Source organism: Callorhinus ursinus, unplaced genomic scaffold (genome assembly GCF_003265705.2).
Source record: "Callorhinus ursinus isolate GAN/ISIS: 27379988/994484 unplaced genomic scaffold, GSC_fseal_2.0 scaffold72, whole genome shotgun sequence".
Taxonomy (NCBI): domain Eukaryota; kingdom Metazoa; phylum Chordata; class Mammalia; order Carnivora; family Otariidae; genus Callorhinus; species Callorhinus ursinus.
In genome coordinates this window covers 4,066,619-4,084,532 of record NW_027397134.1, presented here as the reverse complement: position 1 = coordinate 4,084,532, position 17,914 = coordinate 4,066,619, and the positions used below count along the sequence as shown (strand labels likewise).

The following is a 17,914-nucleotide window of genomic DNA, read 5'->3' as shown; positions in this document are numbered from 1 at the left end:
GCAGCCCTGGCACAGACACAGGGTTTCCAGGAGCTCTCCCAGGGCAGAAGTGAGGCCCCACAGGCCTCGCCAGCGAATCCTGGCAGTGGTGGCTTCTCCAGCTCTTCACTGGCTGTGGGCTCTCGGGGAACAGTTGGCCCATGGCAGGGAGAGCCTAGGCCAGTGGGCCTGCAGCTGGAGACGGTGCCTGGTGGAGACAGGGATGGGAGAAGCCTGAGGGGGCTGGAAGCAGAGATGTGCCCCCCCCGCCCCGGTGGCAGCTCTGATAGTCCTGGCTCTGCCACATCCCCTGTGACCTTGGCACATGGCAAAACCTCTTGGAGGCAGTGTCCTGATGCGTTGAACCTTACTGCTTGTAAAGGTGAAGTGGGATGAAATGTATGCAGTGCTAAGCCCAAGCCCTGGCCCCCTCGTTGGTTCCCAAGTATGATTGTTTTCCTCTAGCTCCAGGCCCTATCCCAAGTCCTCCCGGAGACTCTGACCCCTCTCACACCCAGCTTGTTTGAACTGTTGGCTCACTTTTAAGTGAGCAAAGATTCTTACAGGACAGTTTATGAAATGAAAAACCAGGATGGGGCGCCTGGGTGGCTCCGTTGATTGGGTGTCTGCCTTCATCTCGGGTTGTGATCTCGGGGTCCTGGGATTCAGCCCCGTGCTGATCTCTCTGCTCAGCAGGGAGCCTGCTTCTCCCTCTCCCTGCTGCTCCCCCGCTTGTGCTCTCTCTCTCTTTCTGGCAAATAAATAAAATTTAAAAAGGAAGGGAGGGAGGGAGGGAGGGAGGAAGGAAGGGAGGGAGAGAGAAGGGAAGGGAAGGGAAGGGAAGGGAAGGGAAGGAAAACCAGGAAAGCCGACCCCCAGCAGGTCAGCCCAGCTGCTGCCGGGGCCTGGCTCCTTCCCCTGCCCAGGGTCAGAGAGACCTGGCAAGTGGCCAAGTGAAGATCCAAACCCTGCTCTACAGCCCACATTGCCTCTCTGCCCCCAGGTTTGGGCCCCTGCTGAGGACCACGCTCTCTACATGCCTTATCCTGTGTCCAACTGCAAAAAGCTTGGGAGGCAGCCAGTGTTTTATCTCCACTTAATGAGGAAGCAAAGTGAGGCCCAGAGGGTCAGGCCTAGGAAGGTAGCAGTGTGGTAGGGACTGCTCAGAGGCTCTGCTCCTGGCCTCCCAGCTTGTGCTCTCATGCCCAGGAAGGTTCTGGCAGCTTTGTGGGAGGGTGGGGTCCAGGCAAGGGTGAATGTATCCCTCACTTGCCTCTGTTTCCCTGTCTCCACAGAGGAGAGGCGGGCCAGGGAGTGGCCACTAGATGTCGTCGAGCTCCCTGAGGGCCATCTGGAAGACTGGTTGGAAAAGAGAGCCAAGCGGCTGAGCTCAGCTCCAAGCAGCAGGTACAGGCCCCATGAGTCCCCATCTCCTGTGCCCTCTAGGACAGTACCCTAGCCAGCCTGCCCTCACCAAGTAGTCTCCATGAACCGCCCTGGCCCAGGGACCCGACATGGACGCCCCCACAGAGCTCCTCGAGGGAGGAGCCACATTGGGACTCTTGGGTCCCCAGGCCCTGGCCAGAGGCTAAGGGGCACTCATTTAAAAGTTCTTATTCCTGAGCCTCATCCTCCTGCCTTAGTGGCTCCTCCCTTAATTGGCATCTGTCCTGGCTGAAGGGGAGACAGGTGGCCAAGCCAACTCGACTGGACATCACCAAGTCCATTGCCAGAGGGAGGGGCCTGATTGTGGTTCCTGAGGCCCCAGTGTGCCAGTCACTGCACTGTCTCCTCTCAGGCCCTGCCAGATAGGCATGGTTACCCCGACCCTGCAGAAGGGGGGGTAAGGCTCACAGGAGGGTGTGACTTGCCCAAGGGCACACGGCTAAGAGGCAGAGCTGGGATTGCTCAGAGATGTGACAAGTTCACTCCCCAGCAGGTCGCCCCAGCTGCTGCCGGGGCCTGGCGCTCAATATGCTCAGAAGTGGGTGGAGCACCCTGGGTCAGGGACCCTCAGGTGTGTACTGCGTGCTGTCCCAGGGCTCCTGTGCTCTTCCGCCAGGTGTTGAAGGAGGGAGAGGGGAGGAAAGGAGCTACCGGATGTGCTTATGAGCATCCTGTGACTTTGTAAAGCTGCCTGCACTGGGCTGCCTCACTTTGCCTGTCTTGCAATGGGGCTTCAGACCCGATTATCTCTGTGGTGCAGTCTCATGTGACAACAGGCTGGCCTGGCCCGAGGGAGCCTGGTTGGACAGTTGGGGGTGAGGCCTTGCCTCTGAGCTCTGCCAGGAGGTGGGAGCTAAACTTCCCTTCTCTGTGCCCCCATGAAGAGAGCTTTTTGTTAAACTATTTTAAAATTAACTTTTAGTTGTTGTTGGGTTTGTTTTGTTTTGTTTGAGAGAGAGAGGGAGAGAGAGCATGAGTTGCGAGTGTGGTGGGGTGGGACAGAGGGAGAGGGAGAGAGAATCTTAAGCAGGGTCCGCGCCCACCATGGAGCCCGATGTGGGGCTCGATCTCACAACCCTGAGATCATGACCTGAGCCAAAATCAAGAGACAGACACTTAACCGACTGAGCTACCCAGGCACCTCAACTTTTGGTTGTTTTTTAGCTTTTTTAAAAAATCTGTGTTGTTTTTGTCCCCTCACCTTAAAACAATACAGTACAGACATAGATGTTGGAGTGTGATGTCTGTCCCTTCTGGTCCTGTCTGAGCTGGTTGTGATTTTGGTCAGGGGAGTGCCCCTTTGGGACTTGTCCCAGGATCCATGTCCCAGACCCCATCAGCTGGTGTGTCAGAGGGCTGGGGCTGGTTGGAGGCGCCCAGAGAGCTCTAGGGTCTTCCCCACTCTCCCACTGCTTGGACCTGGGCACCCATGAGTCTTGGCTGTGCTCCCCGCTCACCTCCCTGCTCTGACTTGGTGGTTCCTCTGTTGGGACTGAGCACCAAAAGCCTGGGCACCTCCTGAGCTTTTCACAAGGGCTCAGGGAGACCCAGTGCCTGGACTGGCTTGAGTGCAGGAGTGGGTAGAGATGGGTGACCAGAAGTCCCCACCTAGGGACAGATGTGTCCCAGTGCCATCCAGTGCATGACGCTTGTGACCATGAGACTCAGAGGACTGGGGGATGAGGTGGAGAAACTGAGGCTGGATGGCAGGCCCAGATCTCAGGTAGACGGTGGTGAGCCCCTGGTAATCGGGTGTGTTTGGTGCTGTGGTGCGCCTGGCCCTTGGCCCTGGGCATTTAAGGGGATTGGTGCCCCTGGTTTGTGGCTGAGGAATCTCAACCCCTCCAGGAGATTGTGACTGTCCTGGTCACACACCTGCTATCTTCAGCAGCCCTGAGCTGTCGCTTGAGAGAGCGCTTACACCCCTGCTTGGTCTAGACCCTAGGCCACTCTGTCTCCAAGGGCCCCATCCACCTGAAGGTCTGGAGTGGTCGAGGCAGCAGCAAGCTGCTGGGATGGAGTAGCTGTTTCAGGGCTACAGCCTGCACCTGGGGACCACCCGAGGCTCTGGGGAGTCTCAACCCTACCCTTGTGCTCCTCACCTCCTGGTCACCCAGGCTGACCCCTTCTGGATGACCACTTGTCCCCTGCACCTGTGTACCTTCCACCCGCCTCCTGAGGGCTCAGCCAGAACGGATTGCTCTTGGGGCAGAGCAGGCCTGTCCGGCCTTGAGAAAAAGGCTGTTGGAAGGCAGGTGACCATTTATTATTACTTTCACCATCACTGCTTCGGTCTTCCTCAGCCCTCTCCTATAGGCTGGTCTCATGAAAAATAACCCCTTTATCCTGCAGCCCATGGGTGATGGGCTCCGCCCCTCCACCTGTGGCCGCACCACTGCTGGGTCAGGGGAGGTGCATTCAAGCCCCCGGGCTGCTTTGTCCAATTCCCTGAGTCTCTTACCCTGGAGGCAGCCCTGCAGAGACCGTTCCCTCTGTGCCCTTTACCCACCCGGTTTCCCCCACGGCCACAGCAGCCCCTCCTGGCCTCCCACTTCCCCTCTGCTCCTCCTGGCCCTCCCCCACAGAACAGCCCCAGCCAGCTTCTAAAATACTCCCTGGCCTTGGCCCGGCCCCGACCCCTGCATCAACCCTTCTGGGCTTCCTCTACCCCAGGGACTCTGGGCCCTGCAGCCCAGCTCGACAGACCCCAGAGAACTGCCCTGCCACCTCCCCAGCCCGTGCGGTCCCCTTCTCACCTCTCCCATCTGGCTTCTGTTAGTCCCACTGGACTCTCGCGGCTTCTTGGATGTGGTGCCATTTCTGATTTCTGTGCACCACGTATATACTACTTTGTCTGCCGGGAACCGCCTCCCCACCTCTGCCCGGCAAAGGCAGACTCATTCTTCAAGCTTTAGCTCGGACGCCCCCCCTCACGGCGCTGAGCTCACATTGTTGTCACTCGGGCTTGGCGCGGGCTCGGGCCATGTTGACTGCATGGGAGCACTTGGGGGAGCAGGGTCCCTGGCCTGGAAGACTATTCCCTAGGTGTTGGTGCTGTGGACCCGTTGTGGGGACCAGTGTGGTGGCTGCTCTTCTATGGGTGTCTGTTTCCTCCCCTGAGGTACAGGGGGCAGATGGCTGCCCAGTCCACCTGGGGCCACCCAGACCCGAGGGCTCCAACCCCAAGGGCTGAGCCGCGCCTTCGAGGTGAACCAGGCCAACCCTCCTTATAGAGGGGGGAAATGGAGGCCCTGTGAGGCCCCAGCCTGGCACACTGTGCCATCCTCCTCGGCCGACTGACCCTGAGGGATCTGCCCAGAGCAGACAGGGGCAAGAGCTCAGACACACAGACTAATCCCCCGGCAAGGCCAGTGCTTGTCCCTGTTTTCCATTGTTGGCTCTTCAGATTGTGACTTTATCCCCCTTAATCTCCCCTTTTGCACCCCTCTCTGGACTGGCGCTACTGTTCCAGCCCAGGCGCTTCCCTAGGACTCTTTTCTTCGGATCAGAACCACGGCTGGGGAAATGCAAAAGAGAGCAGCTCCTGTCCTTGCACCGGGGGCGGTGGGCAACAGGCCACAGGGGAGGCCACGGAGCGGTCTTGTGCACCTCAGTGTCCCCGTGTGCTCTGCGCAGGCGGGAGGGATGTGCTTCATGAGCTCAGGGGCCTGGGGAATATGTCCGTGTCTGAGCCCGTGGAGGGGGTACCCTTATCCTGGGGGGAGGCCTCAGCTGCCGAGGAATCTGCTCCATCTTCTAGAGAAGGGTCTGAGGCTCACGGGAAGGGTCTCACCAGGATCACACCCTCTCTCTGCAGAGAATTGTGGTCACCTTAACCCTGCGGGAAGCCCGGGGCTGGCTGGCGTCTGGGGCTCTCCCTTCCAGCAACTGTGGGGCCTCCCCCACTCCCACCCTTCTCTGCGGCTGGTGGAGTTGATGAAGTCTCCCCAGTGCCATAGATCACGTTGGGAGCTTACTTTGTGCACTCTCCAGCAGATGGCAAGCAGCTAGGCAGGGGGTTGCCCTGGCCTCTTGTAACAGGAGGCCGCCTGAAGCCCTCGAGTGGGCTGTCCCCAGCAGGTCAGGCCCCAGGAGGAGCAGGCTGGGGGGCGGCAGCGAGGCAAACTCCCAGGGCTCCTGACCCCAGCCACCACCTCCACCTCGGAGGCCTGAGGCCTCTCCAAACCTTTCAGAGGGCCCAGGACTTTACCTCTCGGCAGAGGGCTGGCCACTGGATCCCAGCCTGCCTGGAGCTGCCAGGGTATCACCTCCACTAAAAGCTAGGCCTGTGGATTGGGGGGCAATGTCTGGAGCCCACGTATACATTGCCTGTTAGCCCCTAATCCCCAGTCCCAGACTCTGTCACTTGGGCATATGACTGACTCTGTGCACCTCAGTTGCCTCATCTATAAAATGGGGTTCACATGAAGATGCTTGACGTTTCTCTGGACCTTGATGCCTGGCCCACAGCAGTGCCTAGTCAGTAAGAGTACTCAGTGTTGCTACTTGTCGCCAGCAGACATTCACTGAGTGGCCTCCCTGCGCCAGGCCTGGCTCTGGCTCCTGGGGGACAGATGGACATCACCCCTACCCCCTGGTCTCTTCCATGTGAGAGCTCCAGTCCCACAGGGGAGATGCGAGCTCTCGGGTGAGTTCAAAGTGCTCCATAGCCTGTGAGGGGCAACGCAGCCCTGCAGCAGGGGACTGAGTGGGGATTAAGTCCAGAAGCATTGGAATATGGAGCAGCTGGGGGGCAGGGGGGCGGGGAGCACTGCCTCTGCACCTCAGTTGGCTCCCTGAGGACAGGGTGGCCCCTGGCTGGGCACCCAGGGTGGATGCTCCAAATAGGCCCTGGGTTCCCAGGGTGGCAGCTCCAGGGGGGTTGGACCTCCAGGGGAAGGAGAGTGAGTAGCATGAGAAATGAGGCTTTTAAAAAAATTTTAGACAATATTTTTTTTCTGATTTCCAAGGCTTGCATGCCTGTAAAACTTTTCTTGAAAAGTATAAAGAAGTAAAAAAATCACCCATAACTACACCACGCAGATAGAACCACTGTTAACATTTTGCTGTGTCTTCCAGGGTTTTTTTTTATGCATTTATATATGTTATATATCTTTAAACAAAAATAGTATCATGCTATATACATTATTTTATAAGCTGCTTTTTCTCTCTACTCACACAGTACATCATGACACCTTTCCTTATCAGTGCATACAAGTCTGCCTTTACTTTTATGCAGGCTGCATAGCATTCTCTGCTGTGGACGTGCATATGTATTTAATCAGCCCCCCACAGGTGGACACAGGTTATTTCTGCTTCTTGTAGCTCAGTCTCTGCCCACAACCCTGCTATTTCACTTGGGCTCCTTCCTAGAGGTGAGGTTGCTGGCTCAAAGGGTCTGCATGTTTTTGAGGCTCTGCCTTCCAGAAAGGTCATGCGAGCAGCTGACCTTTCCCGTAGCTGGGGCGGTGGGGAGAGGGGGAGCTGGGGGGGGAGGTGCCCCAGCCTGGGCCTGTGCTGGGCCCCATTCTAATTCTCTTTCTCCTTCTCTCTAGGGCTGAACCCATGAGAACCACCATCTTCCAGTACCCCATAGGCTGGCCACCAGTCCAGGAGCTGCCTCCATCCCTGCGGGCACCCCCACCCGGGGGGTGGCCCCTGCAGCCCAGTGTCCAGTGGGGCTGAGCCCCTCATCCCCACCTGACCCCCATCTGGGCAGCCTTCGTGTCAGTCACAATAAAGATAAGGGCTCCTACTGGGGATGCTGAGGCCCTCGCCTGCTGCCTCCCGTAGAGCCTCTGAAGCCATCGGCTCAGACTGGCTGGACAGAGGCCCCAGAGTCGCCCTACCAGGTACAGCCCTGATCTGAGCTCTACTCCAGGCAGCTCCTCCCTCCCGCTCTCATGGGACATCCTGAGAAGACGGGTGAGAAAACTTCCTTCTGGATGTTTATAAAGAAAGTCTGTCACCGTGATGGTCTGGCTTCCTGCTCGCCCGGCGCCCTCAGCTTCACGCCTCCGCCCCTGGTCAGAGGACGGGCGGGACTGGCGTTGACATGAGGCCCTCTGCTGGGTGAGGAGTGCTGTTGCCCTCCTCCCACTAGGGCCGGCAGAGGCTCAGCACGGCTGGGCAGAGGGTGCACCAGTGTGGCTGGGATGGTCACCCCGGTGAAAGGGGGCTCCAGACCTGGGAGAGGAGCTCGAGGACTCAGTCTGCTGTCCCAGTCCCCGCATCTGCCCAAGCCGAGCTGGTGCCCGAACGAGAGATGGCACAACGGGAGCACGGTGGGAGCTGTGTCTCTGGCCTGGACAGTATAGAGAAGTTGGGGGCCCCGGGAAGACAGGCCCTGGACTTGGGGGAGCGGCCTGGCTGAGCTTCCTGGCACCGGCAGTGCGGGGCTACACCAGCCCCTCGGCCCAGCATGACACAGGGCCCCTCCCAAGGCTTGTGCCCGGGAGGAGCCCCCCGGACTGATGGGGAGATCACACAGGCTGCTCAGGCGATGTGGAGGCTCCAGGCCCCTGGTCTGCTTCCCTCCTCACTGCACTCCAGTTCTAGATTCTGTGCTGGGTGGTGGCCAGTGTGGTCCTCGACCGGGGGGCTCAAAGGGCACAGAGACTGCAGGGCCACCTCAGATGCCCCATCTGCTGTGAGCTTTTGCCCTTCCTAAAAATCCCTGTTGAAGGGGGTACTGAATCCGGAGGCCCTCTGAGCCTCAGGCTCCTCAACTGTGAAATGGGCAAATTCTCCGGCCCCAGTGGGTGCATAGAGGAAGGCTGGGCTTGAGTCTAAGGAGGGTCAGAGAAAGGGACCCACAGAGGGCCAGGGGCCTCCTCAGGCTTGCCCAGCGAATAGCGCCCGGGAGACCCCAGCCTCACCCCCTCTCCAGGAGGAAGCCTCCTGCCCCCATCTCCACCCTGCACACAGCCCTGGGCAAATCTCAGGGACCAGGGTCAGGTTGGCTGTGTGGCCCTGGGCACAGGGTGCCTCCTTCCCGCCTAAGTGACCACATCCGCTACTGGACCCTGTACAAATGCCTCCTAAATTTCCCAGGAGCCTCTGGACAGTGGGAGGGAAGAGTTAGTGCTACATACAGGCCAGGGTGGGCAGGGTGCAGGCGGGGCCGGGGGCTGTCCTCAGAGCCCCCGCCAGGCCCTCCGCAGCCGGGCCTCGGCCCCATGCAAGGGCCCGCAGGGGCAGGTAGGGTGGGGTTGCCAGACGTCCCGGCATCGAAGGACACGCGGCAGTGGCCCCGGGAGCCGAGTGCGGGAGAGGACTGCGGGTGGTGGGGGACGTGGAGAGGGCCCCACGCACCGTGTGTGCCTACTTCATGCCGCTGCGCAGCACCTGGTTGGCTGCGATGAGCATGACGCTGATGATGAAGGCGATGGCGAAGGCGCAGATCAGGCTCTTGCGCACGCACGTCTGGCGGATCTGCTGGTTGGAGCAGGCTGTGGCCGCCCGCCAGGGAGCACCAGAGAGAGACAGACGGGGACAGCGAAGCATGGAATCAAGAGCCGCCTGCACTTCCGCACGTGGGCTCGTCCCTCGGGACACGCGGGGACACAAGGCGTGGGGCGGGCAAGGAGGCCCCCAGCCGTCCCCTGCAGACCCTGGTTCCTCCTCCCCCTGCCCCAGCCGTTGGCCTGCCCATGGGGGGAGCGGGGGCCGGTCACTCACTCTCCACGTCCACGGGGCACTCCTCGGCGGTGCCCAGGTGGCTTTCCTCCTCCGTCATGATGATGTTCTCGATGTCCTTCATGGACAGGTGCTCACAGAAGGTGTCATACAGCAGCCGCTTCAGCTCGTCCACAGTCAGCTTCTGCATGTCACACTTGGGGAGGGGAGGAGACACAGTGCTCTGGCCACTTGCCACCCCCACGGCTACCACCCAGCACCCCGCAGCCACACGTGCCCAGGGACACGCCTCCAGATTCTGGAGGACTGGAAACCACTGGCTCCATTCCTTGAGTCCTTGACCATACCAGCCTCCCCCAGGGGGCCCCTGGCCCTCTGGGAGATAAGACATCCAGGGAACAGACACCTGGGATAGTCATCCCCCTTTACAGTGTGGCCCTGGCCATTCACAGGCCCCACGCAGCCCTCCACGGGGCACACAACCCTAAGTCCCAACCTGCCAGTACATACCTTCCAGAAGACAGTGTCAAAGTCAGTGCCGTGGAACTTCTCTGGGATCCCCGAGGTGGAAAGCTTGGGTCCCAGGAGGGTCACAAACTCCTCAAAGTCCACTTGGCCATCGCCTAGGGTAGGCACAGGTCCAATCAGTGGGCCAGCCTACAACTGGGCTGAGTCCCGGGCCACCTTGGGCCACTGTGGTACCTTGGGCAGGTCCCACCTTCTCCGAGCCTTGAGTTAGGTTCAGGGATGAAAACCACCAAATATAATGAGGCCCCACCTGGCAAAGTGGAGATGGAGTGCAGCAGGTGAGCCCGAGCACGTGGGAGAGCCTCACATTTTACCGAGAAACGTGGCTTCCCAGCAGGTGTGGGGCCCGACATCCTCACCACACAGGAAATGAAGTTCAGGGCACAATCTGCCCAGACGGCTACCTGCCCTCTGGGTGAGAAGGAGGCAGGGTTGGAGGCCCCGGGGTGGGGGGTGGGGCAATGGGAAGAGGGGACTGACTGGACATTACTGGTCTTTTTTACTAAGTTTTCCTTAATAAGTTACCAGGTGGCAAATACGACTAAATGATTTTTTGTTTGGGGGTGAGGGGACCTGGGGTATTTAGTACATCCTTCCTACTTTTCTGTGCTTTAAAAATTGCTCGAGAGGTGCCTGGCTGGCTCAGTCGGTAGAACAGGCAACTCCTGATCTCGAGGTTGTAAGTTTGAGCTCCACGTTGGGGGAAGAGATGACTTAAAAATAAAATCTTTAAAAAACTGTTGCTCAGAATGATGCAGAGCAAGAGAGGTAGAGCCTCTAACCTCCATGTGTGGGTGTGGCTGGGGCCGTCACACTCTAGCCTCTATTCTCCAGGCTGAGAAATGGGGCCAGACCCGACTGCCTACTGCCATGGGCTTGGGGGTGCCTGGAGGGTGGGCTCAACCTCAGAGGCCCAGGTGAGGGGTGAGGAAACTGAGGCAGGGGTTGGTGCTCACCATCCATGTCCAGCCGCTGGATGATAACTTCTAGCTCCACCTCATTGGGCATGTAGCCCAGGGAGCGCATGGCCGCACCCAGCTCCTGCTTGGAAATGAAGCCATTGCCATCGCGGTCAAAGACTTTGAAGGCCTCACGGATCTCTGTGGGGGGGCAGCAGAGCAGGTTGGGACCTCGCCTCTGTCCCCAGCACCCCCCTCCCTAGGCTCCCAGGATCCCAAACCTGCAGCTTGAGCCCAGCATTGAGAATCCACTATGGAGCCTGCAGGTCTGGTCAGAGACACGTGGCAGGTGGCCCAAGTGTCCACCCTAGCGCTGCCTTCCGGGAGCTCAGGGCCGGCCAAGCCAGGCAGCAAAGGTACACCCACGCCCGAAGCATGGCCCAGATCACCCTCGGGGGTCTCCTCTGAGCCAGGCTCCCACAGCCTCTCAGGGCGTGCTCACGACGACCCCGTGTGGTGGGTAAGCATGAGTCCCACTGTGTCGGCTCCCGGGGCCTGGCAGCGGCGGCCTCTGAGCTACCGAAGGCTTCCCTGTCCACCCCTTACTCCTGCCATCCCCTGCCCCCCCATCCCCATCACATGCTTCCTCGCCTGGGCTCGGCTTGGAAACTCCAGCCAGCACTCCTTAATGGGACCCCATGAGGCAGCCGCCAGCTCCGGCTCAGGGCTAACGGGCCCACAGCTCCGTGCAGAGACTGCCTCCCCAGTCCAAGTTTGGGGGAAGGCGGAAGGCTGGATGGAGGGGCCCCAGCAAGCCCAGGCCTGTTCAGATGTGGAGATTGTCCCCTGCATTTTACAGAAGGGGAGACGGAGGCCTGAGGACCTGGGTGACGGGTGGAGAGCAAGGCACTGGGCTGGAAGCAGCGAGTGACCTCGGGCCAGACTCAGTCCCACCCACAGAAGAATGCCCAGTAGTGATGCGGGTACGACAAGGGTTTTACCAAACATGTCCAGGAGCTGTTGAGAGGTCCTAACCTCTCCCCACTCAACTTCGCTCTACCTGTTGTCCCTGTATGCTCACTCAGCCCAGGAAGAGCCCTGAAGAGCATTTTCCTTTGGCCGAGACAGGAGCCTCACTCCACTCACACCCTCTCTGCTCCAGCATCCTTACTCACCTGCCAGCCTCTTGGCCTTTGCCTAAGCTGTCCCCCTGGCTGGGACTTCAGCAGGCAGAATCCTCCCCCTGAGTGTGAGTGTGGGTGTATTTGGAAGCCGAGACAGATGAAAATGCTCCAGACTGCATGCCTGGAAACTGAGGCATGGACAGGCAAAACAGCCAGCCCAGGGTCAGTTTGGGGTCAAGGCTATTTCTGGTGAGAGCAGGAATCTGGCTGGCCCAGGCCTGGCCTTAAGGGGCTGTGAACCCCTAAAACTGTGGAATCCTGTGCCATGGGGTTATTCCCTGATCCCACTGGCCCCATCACAGACTAGGGGCCATGGCAAGGTAGCTTGCGTCAAGGGCCCAAATTTCATCAGGCTCTTCCTAGCTGGTGTCTGCACCCAAGGCCCAGATGTTAGACCAGATGACACATAGGTCAAAACAGAGACAGTGGGCTGCAGCCGAGTGGCTTGGGCCCCCAGACCCTCTGACTCTGGACTTTCTCTACCCATGCTAGGTTGGGCCTGAGAATCTGGTCTAACCAGGGTCCCCGAGGCCAGAAAGCAGGTGGAATGGGAGATCTGGACCAGGCCCAGGGGTTTCTATAAACCTTAGACTTGGAACTCCAGGCCAACTCCCACCTAGCATTCTCCCGGACCACTGACAAGGTGGTAAGCTCCCCACCACCAGAGGTATATGAGTGGGGGCCCGGCAGTCATGGAGGCGGCTAACGGGGTCCTGTGGCTTTGGAGTCTCTAGGTAGAGATTAAGGCACCAACCATGCAACCAGGCACGCCGTCTGCCACTCTTGCCACCACACACACTTAGGTTTCTGGCCAGCACTGTTGCCCTCCTGACCCAGCCCCAGGCTCTGCCCACCTCAGGTGTCCTGAACTCCAGCCCGAGGGGCCCTGTTAGCCCTGGTGAGCACCAGGAGTGCTCCATGTCCAGGCCTTTGAACACAGGGCTCCTTTCGCCTGGAAGTTCTTCCGCTCACCATGGCAAACTTTGATGCCTCTCAGGTTCTCAGCATAGACAGCATCACCTCCCTGGAGTCCTCCCTGCCCCCCAGCTGACTCTGGTCTTCTTCTGGGCCCCACACGCCCTGCTCTGCCCTTGCACTGACCACACTGGACTGTGAATGAACTATGAGTGCCATGAGGCCAGGGGCCACTGCTGGGGCCCCGTGACCTGGAACAGTGCTGTCTGTCAAGCATAAACATCTGCCGAACTAGTGATTAAATGAATGAATGACTGATTTGGGGAGCCTACCCTTCTGGAGCACACAGAGGAAAGAGCTGAGCAAAGTTCATGCACCACTTGGTGTGAGGCCACCATTCCGAGTCTATTTACTTCTAGTTTACAAACAATCCTAGTAAGAGAAAGCGTTTGCTTTCCACTCCCCAAGTAGGCGAGAAGCATGAGGGGAGGTTGAGGATGCTACTTGACCCCTCTCCAACCCCCCAAGGACCCCACCCTAACCCACCCTATGGGCCACCCACAGAAGAGGGGAATCAAGCTGAGGGCAGGGTTGAGAGTACCATCCCCAGATTTCTGGGTGAGGGGCTGGTTTTGGAAGGAGTAACACAGGGTCAATACCCCATCTTTCTGGGTCCCTCCGTTTCCTCCTCTGTAGAGGCCCACTGGGAAATCTCGAGTTGGGATGGCAAAACCCTCGACCCACAATGGGACTGCAGTGGATGCCGGCCCCCTCCCCTGCAAGGAGCTGGGGTCCAGGCTGTCCCTCCCACCCTGGCAGGGGCTGGGTGTGGCCTCCAGAGCCCATGGCTGCTTCAGCTGGAGCCCCTCATCCTCTTCTGGAAGCCTTGAGCTGGACGCACCAGGCTGGACGGGAGACAGTGGAGGGCAGGTGAATCTTGGATTATGTGGGCAGGTGACAGACCCTGAGGCAGCCCAACAGGCCTCAAGGGGCATCAACACTCCATCAGGAAGCTGGAGTCCAGAGACGGGGTGCACATGCTGGAGGTCACTTGTGAAGGAGGGGGCAGCGTCTGTCCTCTGCAGCAGTTGCCATTCTCCGCGGCATTGGCCCCACGCCCCACCAATTTGGCGGCCCTGAGTTTCTGGTCTGCGCAGAGGCGGCTGCTGGGCTTGCAGGGAAAGGGGCACGACAGGGGACTCTCCAACCCCCCCATACTCTGAATGCCCTATTTGGTCACTCTCAGTGCGGGCTCCACTGTCTGACTGAGCAGGCCAAGTGCCAACCCCAGAACCCTGCCCTGGTGGCTGTCTGCCGGTCCGTCTGTCTGTCTCCTTCCTCTTCTCTCTGGCCAAAAAGGGCTGGGCTAGGGCTTGCAGCCACCGCACTCCTACCCTCAGGTGCTCCCAGCCTGTTGATGACCTTGGGGCCAGACTTTGTGCTCCTGCAGACCCTGGGGGGCTTTGCTGGGTGTGTGTGTCGTGGCAGGGGTGAGGGAGGGCGGGATACGGGGAGAAGCTGGAAAGCCTGTTTGTGCTTCTCCTCCGGAGTCAGACAGGCTCCAGGCTAGCTTTGCCTGGCCACATCTACCCTGCGAACCGCCACCCATGGCTCCCCGGGGCCACAGGTCCCCAGGTGCCTTTGCCAGACCTTCAAGGACTCTTCTACCCAGCCTTTCGCGGAGGCTGCCCTCCTGGCCCGCCCCACCCCTGCACATCCTGGGTCCCTAACTCAAGAGCTTCACCAATCTCCCCACACTCCAGGCTCTGACTCCTGCAAGAACCCCCTCCTGAGCCTCCCCTGCTGCAGCATCTGGGTCCGCAAGCTCCCTCTGCGTGCCAGTCCCCTCGATGAGCGCCTCCATTGCATCCTCTGTCACCAGCAGCCCTGGGGAGGGGCAATGCCAAGCCCCTTCTACAGATGGAGACACCCGAGGCAAGAAAGGCAAGTGATTGTCCAAGGTCACTCTGTGAGCGGAGGATGTAGAGATTGGAACCCAGTGCTGCCTGGCTGGGAAGCCCTCATCAACACCCTGTGCTCTCCACCTCCCTTACTGGTCCCTTTCCCCCTCAGATTAACCTGACCCTAGATTAACCTAACCCATTTCTGTGGCAGGCACATAATGTCTGCAGCATCTCATCCCAAGCTGCCGGGCTTCCTCTTCTCTGCACATGTGGATCCCCCACCGGTGGGTGTCCTCTCAGCAAAGGGCCTGGATCTTACCCAGACTGCCCTGGGGCAGGAGCATGAATGCAGAGCAGTGGGCAGGGGGCATCACCTTCTCCATCCAGCCCCGGCACTCAAGGACCACCAGGGCCTGCAGAGACTTGGTCCCCCAGGAAGGCTTTAGAGTGCCTACAGGCAAGAAGGGGGTCAGCTGTGGAGGAATTCTTGCCCTCATCTACAGCTGCCCACAGGCTAGGAGATAGGCTGGGGTCACCCAGGCAACTGCTTGCTCCACGACCCCCACCTGGTCACCCCAAGGAGGGCTCTACCCTTCAGATGCCCCCTGTGCCAGGGTCCCTCTGCTCCTCAGGGCCCAGGAGAAGGGGACAGGAGAGAAGCAGGGAATGCGTTTGGTGTGGCTGGTGACTAACGCTGCTGGGTTCCTGCCAGTGTGTCCGCCAGGCGGCCCGAGGGGAGCCTGCGGCCTCCTCACCCCTGCACTGCCCTCCCTGTGCCCGCTCACCCCTGCGTCCCAGCCTCTTCTCAGCTTCTCAGGGTCTGCACCCCAGGGCTGGGTTTTCAAGAGAGGAGAGACCCAGCCAGGCCCATAGCAGGGCTGCCAGCGTCATGGTGGGGTGCTGGAAGCAAGGGTAGGGAATGAGGTGGAAGCTGCATGGGTTTTGGGGGGACAATGCTGTCCCCTGTCCAAGTGGCCAGAAGGAAGGGAAAGAGCGGGGCCCATGGAGGGAGATACTGGCAGGAGGTTCAGTTCAGGGTGGCCCAGGGCAGGAGGAGAAAATGGTGGGGAAGAGATGGCCCATGCCCCATCCCCTGCCCTCTTGGTCTTCGTGTACCTCCTCCTTTTCCCAGGCCCTGGACAGACAGGGCAGACACTTGGGCTTTGAGGTTCAAGGCCAGAGATCCAGTAGCAGCACTCATCTCTCTGTTCTGCCTGCATCAGACACCAGACCCTGTCTTCTTGGCTCTGCCAGCCTCTGGGGGCTTTCAGGGGACTTGAGAGGAGCAGGTGGTTCATAGTCTATGGTGCAGGGTGTGTGTTGAGGGGGCGGGGTAGCTACTTTCTCCCTCTTGATCTTCCCCTCACCCAGTCTGACTTCACCAAGATCTACCTTCTCCAGGGCTTGGGGATGAGGGAAGACCTCTCACCATGCCTTCCCCTGTACTCCCATCATCATCATCCCTGATTGCACTGGTGTCTCAGCTGCAGCCCCCTAAGCCTGATGAGCCCAGATCTCAGAGACCCTCGGACCCAAGATAATTGAAGAGAGGCCCAGCCTCTGGGCAATCTCAGCTGCTCACCCAACAGCAGATAAGTAGATCCCAGGGGTCCAAGACTCCTATCAGCCCAGAACCCCCACTCCACTCCAAATGGGGCCCTAGGAGGTGTGGGGGATGGAAGGCCCGAGAACCTGACCCCAGCCCAGGAGGAAAAGAGCTTGTAGGCCCCAGGGGTCTCACTGCTCCGCAGAATCTTTGGTCCAGGGACCCCAGACCCTGACCTCTGCTCTGATCTCGTCTAGCCCCTTGCCTAAGGTCCCCATTCATGCTGAGCGGCAGAGGGACTCCAGGGGAAACAGATTTGGGTCCCAGCCTCTGCCTTTCCCTTCCAGGCTTGGTTATCGCGACCAAACCGCCCAATCTGGCCACTTGTTGTCGCCACTACCTCCTGGGCGGCCCTCCCAGCGCTCTGAGCTGGGGGTCCCCGCAGGGCTGTGGGGAAGGGGCTAAGGCCGCAGGAGGGACTGGGGACAGCCCCGCAGGCGGCAAGAGCAGGGCAGTCGCCCTCTCCCCTTCTCCGGCTGCCCGAGCAGATTGGATTTTAAAAAAGCAACACGAGCGGAATGTCAATTCGAGCGCAGAGCCGCGGGCGGGCGCCGCGGAGGGGATCAGGATGCGGGTGCTCCGGCCGGGCCCGCGCGGGGGGCGCAGCTCGGACCCCCACCCAGACCGCCGCCTTGCCGCACCGTCACCGCGGACTGAGCGGCCCCGTGACCCCGCTGCGGGGCTCGGCAAGTTTCCGCAGCGCGGGGGACCATGCGGGCAGGGGCTGGGCCGCCCCTCCGCCTTGGCTACCCCCACCGCGGCACCCAGAGGTGCGAGTTAGTCCTGACTCCCCGCGTAGCTGCTTTCTGGAGCGCCCACCTGGCAGCCGGCACCTGCGGACGGCCCCCCCCCCCCGCCCCCTGCGCCCCTAGTCCGCGCTTCACCTGGGCGCACAGGTAGGAGGGCCGGCGGCAGGGGTCCCGGCGGGGCACTCACCCTCCAGTTCGTCCTCAGGGATGTCCACGGGGCGCTGCTCCGACAGCAGGTTGGGCACGGTGTAGATGCCCCGGTACATCAACGCCGCCGTCACCGGGTGGAACGGCATCTTGGAGGCTCCGCGCCCGCCCGCCCGCCGCAAACTTTGAGGTCGGGGCTCATGGGCCGGCGGCGGCCCCGGGGGCGGCTGGAGCGGGCAGGGCGCGCGGCTGCGGAGGGCGGCCCGGCGGCAGCAGCGGTGGCGAGACGGGGGGCGCCCCTCTGGGGCCCTAGCGCCCCCGCGCCCCGGGCCGCCGGTCCATGCCGCCCCCCCCTCCCTCGTCGGGCTGCCGGCCGGGGACCCGCAGGGGCGGCGGGGGCGGCGCCGCTCGGGCCTCTCCGCTCCGGCCGCCGCGCGCTGCGCCCGCAGCGCCCGCTCCTCGGTGCTCCGCGCGCTCGGCGCTGCTCGCCGCCCGCTAGTTCGCTCGCCGGCGCGGCCGCCCGGCCCGCCGCTCCGGCTCTCGCCGCCTCCCCTGCTCGCTCGCTCGCTCGTTCGCTCTGTGCCGCGCTGGCTGCGCTCCCCGCCTCCCCCGTCCGCCCGCCCCCCCCCCCCCCCTGCCCCTCCCCCCCCCCCCCCCCGCCCCTTCCCGCCGCCAACCCCTGCGCGGTCGCCCCTAGCCCGCCCCGGGCTCCTTCTCCCCTTCGCCCCAGGTTCCCCTTTCCCCCAGCGGAGAATCACTTGTTTCTCGCCCCAAGTCCGCAGCCACCGGGACCAAGGTGGGGGTGGGGCCCTTCCTTCCTGCCCCTTGGCCCGCCCCCACCCCCCGCACGAACAGAGCAGGGAACTGAGGACCAGAGACCTGGCAGCGAGGTGAGATGGGCCCCAGGCGCCTGGGTCCT

The 17,914-nt window shown here is 60.9% G+C and overlaps 2 protein-coding genes across 5 annotated transcripts in view; one reads left to right on the top strand and one right to left on the bottom strand.

Moving 5' to 3' along the window:
* The window catches only part of ZMAT5 (zinc finger matrin-type 5), a 28,458-nt gene extending 21,059 nt beyond the window's left edge, over positions 1-7,399 (top strand). For 3 of the 4 annotated variants that reach the window (XM_073886880.1, XM_073886881.1, XM_073886882.1), the window contains 3 exons: positions 1,275-1,386; positions 5,945-6,073; positions 6,981-7,399. In XM_073886880.1, coding sequence (XP_073742981.1) covers positions 1,275-1,386; positions 5,945-6,073; positions 6,981-7,110 — 371 coding nt within the window. In that variant the 3' untranslated portion in view covers positions 7,111-7,399. The remainder of the gene's footprint in view (positions 1-1,274; positions 1,387-5,944; positions 6,074-6,980) is intronic. The other variant, XM_025858135.2, reaches the window with a different exon arrangement.
* Positions 7,400-8,745: 1,346 nt separating this feature from the next.
* Positions 8,746-17,411, bottom strand: CABP7 (calcium binding protein 7). The gene is made up of 5 exons (XM_025858134.2): positions 17,036-17,411; positions 10,548-10,691; positions 9,574-9,686; positions 9,106-9,259; positions 8,746-8,876 (listed from the first exon to the last, which is right to left on the bottom strand). The coding sequence occupies exons 1-5, from the start codon at positions 17,142-17,144 to the stop codon at positions 8,749-8,751; spliced, it is 648 nt and encodes a 215-aa protein (XP_025713919.1). The 5' UTR covers positions 17,145-17,411; the 3' UTR covers positions 8,746-8,748.
* Positions 17,412-17,914: the final 503 nt, after the last annotated feature.